The 11,475-nt window shown below is 36.0% G+C and overlaps 1 protein-coding gene across 1 annotated transcript; it reads right to left on the reverse strand.

The window, feature by feature from the left end:
* Positions 1 to 2,640: 2,640 nt before the first annotated feature.
* On the reverse strand, positions 2,641 to 10,534 carry rk (G-protein coupled receptor rickets). The gene is given in 14 exon segments (XM_018456384.1): positions 2,641 to 4,102; positions 4,263 to 4,457; positions 4,552 to 4,731; positions 4,953 to 5,219; positions 5,222 to 5,232; positions 5,321 to 5,392; positions 5,487 to 5,630; positions 5,736 to 5,801; positions 5,937 to 6,077; positions 6,214 to 6,357; positions 6,535 to 6,603; positions 6,677 to 6,748; positions 6,859 to 6,930; positions 10,250 to 10,534. Coding segments are annotated over 14 exon segments (3,066 nt in total). The 5' UTR covers positions 10,474 to 10,534; the 3' UTR covers positions 2,641 to 2,693.
* Between the last annotated feature and the right edge of the window lie 941 nt (positions 10,535 to 11,475).

Consider the following 11,475-nt stretch of genomic DNA (forward strand, 5'->3'; position numbering starts at 1 on the left):
ATTGATGTATTTTAACATCATACTTTACCTTCAGTTATATGCACTCAGCTCAGAATCAAACGGTTTACAGGATGGCTTACATCATAGCGAGGCTGGGACTCTGTAATTTTAGTAATTTGTTAAAAAAATTACTGTTATTTTACGCTCGCATGAGTGCGTAAATATAATAATATAACTTTCCCATTATGTTAGATTCGTTTGCAAAAGATCTTTTGGCACGTTAGTTTATTTGAGTTGTGTTGAATCCGATTATTCCTTTGTGGTCTGCTCAAATATGTTAGTGCACGATTTTTATCTTTATAACAAAATTGTTTTGAGTGACTTCGGTAAAAAATTTGTAATTTTGTGACTAGACTGACACATTTCAATTTCAATATAATTCAAAAATTTTTAATTATAAAAATCTTTCATTTTGTCCGAAGGTAATATTTGATTGCTAATGTACGCTGGTAATTGTATAACTTTGGTACTGCTTATACAATTATACTGATTATACACTAACGAATAACGATAACAAATAATTTTTTGGAATGCTGTATCTATAGTAATGTGTTTGAGCATCAAACTTGTTATCTTATGCAAAAATTTATACTTAAATCGAAGAATTATCAATCTTATTAATTTATTTATTATTGTAAGACAATAAATATGCAAAAAAATGAGATTGAAACGTATCAGATTTGTCATAAATGGTCGCTAGCTCTTCACAAAATGTTCTTCCTTAGAGATTTTTGAAAAATGAATTTATATCTATTTATAAAGGACAGTTTCTAAGGCTATGTGTATCTCTATGTTATTTTTGAAATGAATAATAGATTTGACCTTATTACTTATTAAAGCAGTATGAGTAAAGTTATATATGAGGATTTCATCCGTACTACGTTGTACAAATCTTCGTTAAAGTTGAATATATACAAATAGATATTTTAATGTATTTAAATTATATTCTTGATATAATATTATGATGTCGCAAATACAGCGCGTCTTCCTTGGAATATGAAAGTGACTTTTACAAAAATAAATGAATCAAGTTCAAAGAATTGTCAAACAATTAATAACCGAACGTATATAAAGCAAATAATTATGTTACGTTATAAAATGAATAATTGCGTAGAACTACGTAAAAAATTGTATTTCCTTTGTATATATGAATGTGACGAAATTTATTTTATAATTTACGTTATATTATAATTTTGTTTCTATTATTTTATTTTAAAAACTAGCCAATTGACAAAAAAATAAACCAAAATTAACAAAAAAAATGCTTATCAATCGATCAATTTCACAAAGGTTTTATTTGATTTTATTTTAACATCACACATGCTATTATCAACTACTTCTATCAAACCACTCGAGAAAATTCACAATTATCGATTAATTTTCGATGTTATTCATTTAATTCGTTTATGCAAACTTATGTTTCGAAATGTAAGTAGTGGCCTATGTATGTACATACGCAGAGTTTACACTTAATAGCGATGAACGCAACGCTATTCATACAATAAAATATATAATTTGCCAATAAGGCGATTTTTGGCGTGCTTCTGGCATAGAAACCAAAAGCAACCGCGGGACTATCTTTGTCTTCTGATCCCTGAAAATGAAGATAGCCTCAACCGCAGTTGCTTTTGGTTGCTATATCAGAAGCACGCCAAAAATCGCGTAATATAAATAAGCATCCCGCCATTACAACATTCAAACACTGCGTAAGAGGTAAACTGCGATTTGGCTCAAAATCTAAAGCTTATTCTACAATTGCGTAAGCGTAGTTGTAAGTGGTTGTAATTCACAGCCGAGTACGAGGAGAATATTCCACTGTGATTGGTTAATTCTTACGACTACACTTACACAATTGTAGAATGGGCTTTATACTTAGGACGGTAACACCGTTGCGATAATTTTTTTATTCATTATAAGTCGTATAATTCATAACATTTATGTACATATATATTATCATTATATATATATTGTATATGCATATAATGATATATATGCATATAGGTTTGATGTATATAACAACTATCGAATGACTACTAGCCGAGACTAGTAGCTAAAACTCTTTGACCTACGATTGGTGTAAATGGTACAGAGTTAAAAAAACTCATAATCAGTCTTATAACGTAAAAGTATAAATATATAACATATATACATACATATACATATATATACGAACGGACGGACTACTTCGTTAGACGTGTATACAATTAACCGAAATGGATCAGTGTCGATTTGACGTCCGACAAATCTGATTGCGTTTCGTCACAAGAACGATTGCACTTATTAAATCAATTCGTCTATTACTTCTTAATAACGTTTAGATATATATTCGTTGGTATTCCATTAGAGGAAAACAAATCTCGTTAAATCTTCGTTAAATTTTTTGTTTAAAATAGATTGTAACATCGAATAAAAGAAATGAGAAACATATTTAATACCGTACGGTGATAATATACGTAACATCTAGCACGTTTTCGTTTTCTACTTGATCGCTTAAGCAACAATTCTAAAGATGTACAAAATGGCATAAATATAAATATACGTACATATAACTACACGCTACGCAGGTATACCAGCGAAGGTTGTTAATACTGAATTTGTCGAAGAATTCGCTCGACGAGAATACATTTAAAAAATGCGACGCATATTACGTATGTATAATACACAAAAATATATATAGTTAGAGATAGAAATATTTAATTTGTCGGTGTATTCTCGTCATCCTGTTGATCGCTGGTCTCAGCCGCGGAAGGTATCGTGGCGAGTAATCTAACAGCCAGTCTTCCCGGAGATCCTGGAGGTTCCGGCTCCTGGATAGCGAGTTGACGAGTTAGTCGCGGTTTCGGTCTAATCGGTCTCGGCGTATTACGCGCGTTAATTTCTAGAGAGGCACTAGATCTCGAGATGCGCCAGGTACTGGTGCTGGCAGTAGTCGCGGAACCAGAAGAGTCGTTACGCGAGGAGCTTAAATTCGAATCCTGCGACGGTTTCCTAGTGATCAACCAAGAGGAAGTCCTTCGTTTTGGATCTAGCAATCTAAGCGGAATGCCGCAATGATGCGTTTGTCGCCAAGAATCCGATCTGGACGAAGAGAAATTTTCGCTGGATGACACCGAAGATGCTCGTTTATGCTGCTTCTGTTGAATCTGGGCGATCTGATAGGCGTATTGATCGTTATGCGTATGCCGTGGCCGAGAGTCGCGTGTACATGGCCAGAATATTCCGGCGCTCCACCAACGGTAAGATGAGCAACGGCTTCCAGTTTCCAGGAATCTCGAATTGCAAGTGCACGGTGTTTGAAGTCCCTGATTCTCTCGTGACGACCGATCGACGAGGCTGTTTGTATTGGCGGGTGTCTGCCGATTGCTAAAATTCGAACTGTGTCGGCACCTGCCGATACCTCGGGTCACACGTGACTCCTCGATTGCTTTGCATATCAGCACGCAATCCTTCTTAAATTGTTTTGTAAGGATCGCATATAGGAAAGGATTGCAACAAGAGTTAAGCGGTAGCACGAATACCGCGAAAACTTTCGCTTGTTCCAGAGACACTAACTGCAATCCGAAGGTTGCTGTGAGAGAAAAGAAGGCTATCGGTGACCAGCAGAGAAAATCTGTAAATACGAGCAGCGCCATTCTCTTCGCTATGCGAGAATCGTTCGAATTCCACGCCTGGGAGCCTCGTATCGCGCAGTACATCTTCAAGTAACACCCCATTAATATCAGGAAAGCTACTCCGTTAATCAGCATGAGAAATACGACGTATGCGAGTGCCGCGCTGCCATTAGTTTCGAATGGCAAGCAAATAGCGAATTTTCTATAATCCGAAACTCCCAATAGCGGCAGGCTCGCCATAGACAGAGCAAAGCACCAACCTATCGTCATAATATAGCTTGCGTGCTTCAAGGAAAGTCGCTTATTCAGATGCATCGCGTGCGTTATCGCGTAATTTCTTTCCAAAGTAATCACAGCAAGAGTATATACGCTCAGTTCAGAGCTAAGGACTCCCAAGAAGCCAGCCAGCTGACATCCAGCCGACATTTGCCATGGTATCGCGTACATTCGAAATTCTCCTAAGGTCGATGCATCAACAACAGCCAATAAACCTAAAATACACATCGCTCGTTGAATAAAGATTCCCTCCAAAGAAGACTCGACAATAGAGATCTTTCATCAGTTAGTATAGCCGATATATAGATACTCGGATAACACGTAGATACACAACGGCAACGTTAAATATGGGAGAAATATAAGAAAAAAAATTACCTAGATAAACACCCATAAAAAAATCGGCAGCGGCTAAATTGCAGACTAAAAATCGTGGCACATCCATCTTGCTTCTCGAGAATATCAAGACAAACACTACAGTGCCATTCCCGAGCATGGCAAGGAGGAAGACTATCCATACGCCGCATCGTAAAGTCCACCAGTCGAATAAATCTTGGCACGGTAGAAAAGGACCTGAAAATTTCACATACGAATTAATCAAATAAATGAAATGTTTTGACATCGTGCGTTTGATGCACTTCGAATCATTGTCGATCGTTTGACGTACCAGGTTGTGGCAAGCATTGGATACGAGAGGATATAGTCCGACTCGTTGGTGTTGTTCGACTGTTTAGATTCTCGAAATAATCCTCTACGTAGGAAGGCAGATTTCCGGGGTAGGTAAAATCTGAACCAAAGTTAGCCCAAAATTCATTTATCTGCGATCCGAATTTGTCGGTCAAGTTATCTAAAAAATGTTATCACTTCAGTGCCGCAAAGATCAATGATGAAACATGATGAGGTGGGATGAAAATATTTGCTCTTTATTCAATCTCTATGAGACTATGCAAATGATTTTCAACGACTGAGATCCCATTAGATGCTTTGCAGCAGTTAAGTGTCAAATAAAGCATGATGAAGTATCAAAAATATGAGATAAAAAGGAAAACATGAAGAAAAGTTACTTACCCAACTGTGGCCAGATATCGCTAAATGTTGAATTCCATAAACTAGTATCGAAATCATCAGTGGGAAACAAAATCGATTCCTGTACCGGTGATTTTGTAACAGATTCTTCCATGTCGAGCGAGAGAAATGAGCAACAATGATAAGCATATGACAGCAACATTGTTTGTACTCGTGGAAATCTTTCAGGAGATGGAAATTCTCGCAATGCAGGATTATTAAACGTCTTAAGATGCAATAACCCCGCAAGACCTCTTATCGGTAGTGTAAATTTCCTAAATTTCTATAAATAAATATCTGTATCTTAATTGCGTTCAAATTGATTTGTAAAAATACTGACTTGTAAAACATAATTGTACAGATGCACTTACAAGTCCTGCAATCGTTTCGTTTCTCTGAATGCATCAGGATGTATATATTCAATATAATTATGTTCCAAGTCTCTAACAAAAAAAATGAATGATTTATATTGAATATATAAATTATTAGAAACTCAAAGTAAAATCAGAGTAACTTGATCAAGCGTGTTACACTTACAAAACTTGAAGTCTAGATAATCCGATAAATGCATCACTAGAAATACTTTGTAAGTTATTGTTGGACAAGAGAAGATCGTACAGCATATTTAAACCTTTAAATGCGTCGTCGGGTAATGTAGAAATCATATTACTAGCTAAATCCCTAAAAAAATTTGGACCAAATTAACACTGTTTTCGATATTCAGTGGTTCAAATATATTGCAAATATATTACGATAACTTATTTGCGTATTACGTAACATACTTACAAAACGCGAAGTTCATTACAGTTTCGTAAATTTGGTATCTCCGTCAAAAAATTAGATTTTATATCGCTAAAAATAGAAATAGAATGTATATATAGAATACATATTGATAGAAATAGTAATTATTAATAGGGGAAATAAATAATTATTAAACAGCATTATTACGAACAAATTTCTTTACTAAATAATTTCGATTAAACTTACAGACTTTTGAGTTTCGGACATTGCCGACAAAGATTAGGGGGAATTTCCTTTAATTGGGAACGATCCAATCTTAATACTTCTAAAGATGCTGCCCCATTTAGATTGGGAAAAAGTTGTAATTCCTTCACATTTGACAATATTCTATAATTGATAGAAAAATGTGGAGTTATATTAGTGCAGCATAATTTTGTTTATCGAATAAATTGTTTATCGTGCAGGCTAATCTTCGTAGATGCGGATAAAAACCATAAAATATGGTTGAAAATAAATTACTTACAACTTACGGAGTTTGCCAAGATTCTGGAAGGTTTCGTTATGTATCTCTTTAATAGGATTTCCGCGTAAGTCGAGCGATACTAAATTACTAGCATAGCATAATGCATCTCTCGTAAGTTGTTTTATTTTGTTATTTGATATAGACCTAGAGAGATACATGGAAACATCATGAAGGTGTACTGCATTCAGATAATATTGAGAACAATGCGTTAAGAGAAAAGATAAAAAGATATTTTGAATGAAAAAATTGATTTACAGATTACACTAATTTAAGATAGATACTAATTTAATGGATTTTACAATTCTTGTAAAGTACGCTTACAATTCTTCGAGGCTAGGTAGATTTACAGCAGCAGAAGGTATCTTCGTTAAATAATTTTCATCGAGTTCCCTAAAGATAAGACGGATGAAAAATATTATCTATCCGTTGCGGATAGATGATGATTTATTTTTTATATACTCACAATATACGAAGGTTTGCTAAGTGTAAAAACGCGTCGGCATGAATGGCACGTAGATGATTACGTCGAAGAAATCTAAAAAAATGAAGATTTATAATATATGTCTTATATATGTGGATATATAAGAGTGACTACTTCAAATTCTATGATATATGCACTTTCCTTCGTCATCTTACAATACTCACAAAATTTCGAGATTGGGAAATCGATGGAAAGCACGTATTGGAATGTCCGTTATATTATTGTTGGTCAAATCACTGAAACACAGTACAATAAAACAATTGTATAAAATTGCGTATTACAACAAGGAAATATTCGCAGACATTAAAGATATAGCACGAACAAAATGTGCTTCTCATGTATCTCGACATTGCGACCTGCAGTGTATGTCATGTTCCTATAATGGAAAGCAAAGAGTTGTAATTTTTTCAAACACATATAATAAGATTTGCAGGAGGCAAAGTAAAAAATGTTAGCGGGCAAAAGGTCATTGAGTGACACCTTTTAAAAATAATTCTTTTACGAGAAATGATTTCGAGAAATCGTTGTAATGAATTGTGTTCATTCTACACAGAGAGAAAAATGTTTGGTATTTGTAACTATAATTATATATTACTATAATTATGATTATATTACTGCTATAATAATAATAATAACAGTAACTATATATACAGTTCCAGCAACAAATGTATATAATTGGCAACCTAAAATGACTATAATTATAGTTGTTATAACCATAAAATAGTTGAAATTACATAAAAATATGGTTGTCCCAAAATATAACTATAAAATTATAGTCACTTGAATCATTTTTATGGTAATTTCAACTATTTTATGGTTATAACAACTATAATTATAGTCATTTTAGGTTGCCAATTATACGAGAAAATTATTGTAATTCCACTCCTTCCCACTTGAAGTGACTAGTTAAAGTCATACATATTAAAAAGAACAATTAAAATTTATAACAAAATCGCTAGCTTATAATTAAACTCGGCTCATTGTTAGTTAGTCTGTTGGTAGTCATAGTAACGTATCAATATACTTTTTTCTCAGTATTATATGAAAATTATCTTAGACTTGATCTCTGCAGAATTACCTCACTTCGATCGATAATAACGAAACGAACAACTTGTAAAAATCAGCATAAAACATCGGTTAAAAATGGTGTAGTGCTTTTGCAACAGTCTGAAAAGAAAAAATATAATATCGAGAAAACTCAAACATACGAATCGACATTTCTATTCTTGTATCGCGTGAACGTGAATCGAGAAGAACGGACCGAGGGTTGCGCGGATTCTGGCCCATTTTTATGAGTCTTTCGACCTCCTTTGCTCAGAATGGATCGATGTCTACTTATCCGTTTACCGAACGGAACGAAGAGACAGCGCGATATTCCATTTAATACATAATAAAGAAATAAAGACAAATTAAATTAATTTAATCAAATGAATAATTTTTTTTCTAATGTGCATTTTGATAGTGATTAATTAAAATATAAAAGAAAGTGTGTGCCTATAATGACAGTGACAACTTGTATTGTTAGTAGAAACAATAAAAATGAATATCGGTAACACGAAATCTAATCTGTTTGTGTAAGATTATCGCAAAGTAAGTGGCTAATGAGTACATTTGCCCCGACGCTCGACACGACAACTTTGTTCGCACGCAACCACTGTTCACCGACTTACGTGAAGAAAAATTACAGTTTAATCGTTTAATATTTTTGTGCTTATTTTTAAACATTGACAAACAATTAACTTGGATTTTAATAGAAACATGGAACGATCCAGTTATTCGCTGCACACGTTGTGTCAGCGAACGTACAGTATTTTTCCTCTCGTTCATTCGTCTTAAAATAGAAAAAGTATAAGCAGTGGCGTCTTACGATATTTTGACGCTGGCTTTTTTTTTTAAGTTCCGATGGAACTTTCTCGACGCGCACGAACATTGAGTTCTAATTACGCTTTCGGGATCATGATTCCGTTACAGGTGGGCCTTTGAAAACTTTCGATGTTTCAAGGCCAGCTTGAATTTACCAGTCTTTGTATTTCTAAGGTATTCGGGAAAATATTATGCACACATACATACACACACATACACACACACACATATATATGCAATATATATCGCAATAAAAAGTGTCATTCATCGCGTTATAAATAAAAAAAATGCAAAGCATTTTTAAAAGCTTTCAGAAAGAGACTCGTTCGATATAATTGAGCTTTCGTAATAATACGATTGGACAATATTATTCAGAACAATGCTTACACAAATCTTGATTGTTTTTATTCGCGAGCAAAATTAATTAAGTTCGAGAATGGAATTATTTTCGCAATAGATGTCACGGTCGTACCGCGTCATGAACGTGAAGAGAATGATGAATGGCACACTTTCCGTATTCTTACGATATTATTACGATATTCTTACAAAGGAGCATTACAATCGAATCATATAAAAAAATTTATTAATAAATTAAGACAGAACGTCCTGAGAGTAACTGTGAGAGAAGCAGCGCAATAACAGTCAAGTTCATATTTTGTTTCTTGTTTTATTTTGTCAGAAAGGGGGCCGGAGACGACCACTCGAAATATCTCACGGCAGCGAAAGCCGAGCTGTTACTTTTCAAGGAGGCAAGCGTCGAATTAGATCGATTCGCAGTTTTATACAAGTTTCGATAAAGAGAAAAGTAAAGTGGTACTTTTATAAAGAGGGATCCGTTAGATGACAAAACCGCAGGCCGCGAGTAACTCGATGAAGAAAGTGAAGTGAAGAATGTGACTAGAATTCGCTCGTTTTCTTGATCCTAAATCACGATCCATAGAATACCGATTGTCGTCCCATTTGAAATGTAGGTCGCATCGTGGTGTATGTATAGAATATGGCGTTACTTGTTTTATCTTTCCTATCGCTCAATCGAAACTTTTCGCCTGATTATACTTTAAAATTGACGCAGCCGACGAAAACGATAAACTGACAAAGAAACCTGAAAAGAACACGCGTCAAAGACAAGTAATTTGCATATTTAAAGCATCGTTTTTCCGCTCTCCTGTACATCTCGCTCACCGCAAAATGAGCCGTAGGTATATTAAAAGCAAGAATAATACAGAGCGATATTTTTTCAGTTGTATAGACGCGACGGGTCCGCAAGGCCTAGAATCGTATGTAGGACGCGCGATGACAAGCGTCCGTTACATTTACCTTTCAACTGCAACTGCAAAGATTTAATCAATTTACGCTATACATTCACATAAGTATTATATTTTTTTTTCTATATATGCATAATCCAATGTGCGATGGATATTATCATTTTCAAAAGCATTAACAAAAGCAGAATGTACGTACCACGGAAAACGATTACGATTCGAATGCACCTGTCATTTTATATATATAACAAAAATTTGCATCGGGCGAGGCATCATTTTGCGAAATCGTAGAGAGACGTAGAAAAGCGGAGAGCCCATCTCGCGCGATGTAGCATGGATATTCCTCTCCGCTACACTTTCCAATCCAATCAATCCTTCAATCTTCCGCGGAGATTATCGAGATTGACGCAAAGTGATACGAGGTACTCACATCTTTGTAACATTAACAGGAACAATAGCCTTTGATGACAGATGAATATCGGAGATGAATTCAATGGAGAGTAGATTGGCGCCACGGCACAGCAACTCCCGTCCATCGGCGATAACGTTACACGGGGTTACGTCCAGTGCACCGCTCTGACAGCAGCGGATCCGCGAGAAAAGGATGATCGCCAAGATGACCGCTATCCCGCACCGACGAGACCGCGTGCACATACCGGCCGACCCTGTACCTGTACGTGTCCACCCGCGTAACTCACTTTCGCAGCTCTCTTTCCTGCTGGATACACCGCGCCCAGGGCGAAGTCACCTCACCATTCTTCCTCGTGCTGTCCTTGGACGTCCGTACGTCCGTGGTCCACATCCGGGCACGCGTGTGACCGTCAACGCGAGCACCCCCATAAGGAGTTGTCGCCACCACCACCGACGTTGTCGCAACCACCAGACCACCACCACTACCACCACCACCACCGCCACCACTATCACCGCAGCCGTCACCGTCCTGTACCGTTCTATCTGCTGCTGCTGTGCTGTTGTTGCTACTGCTGCACCTTAAAGGGAAGGAAAACGGTAGAGATGACAGAACTAGTTCGAAAATTGCAATCTTCAGCTTCAAAGAGACTCCACCGTTCACTCCGCGGTACAGTCACCAACTGATTCGATATTACGCATGGCATGGTGCCTGCACGGATTTCATATATCGTGCATCCCCCCTACTCATCTCGCCATCCTGTCCCCCAACACCCACCCTGAATCATTCGACGGACTTGACTTTCTCGATCCTGCCGTGCGCGATGCGACCAGATGCGACACAAGATGCGACGGCTGTAGAATTTGTTGCCTTTAGCGGACAGCGGAGATTGATTCGCTAGATTTGTATTCGACCAAATAGTTTTGCTATGACATTTTTGCAATAGCTTCGCGCTGCGGAGAATATATAACAATACTTATATATAATGCTTACAATTTTGCTCATAGTATATGTATTATTATCATAACTCAGGTTCGATATTCCTTTTTGGACCGCGTCTCAAAGGGACTTTTCAAATTTCTTAATTTGTTATCATCATTTATTATCCTTCCCTATAAGCGCATAATATTATTTAACATTAAATAATATTTTAGGCATATTCTCAGAATATTAAATATACCATTTTAATAATATTTTACTAAAATTATATAATATTAAATAATATTCCTGAAATATTAATGGATGGT

Source organism: Mycetomoellerius zeteki, unplaced genomic scaffold, assembly GCF_001594055.1.
Source record: "Mycetomoellerius zeteki isolate Tzet28-1 unplaced genomic scaffold, Tzet1.0 scaffold578, whole genome shotgun sequence".
Lineage (NCBI taxonomy): Eukaryota > Metazoa > Arthropoda > Insecta > Hymenoptera > Formicidae > Mycetomoellerius > Mycetomoellerius zeteki.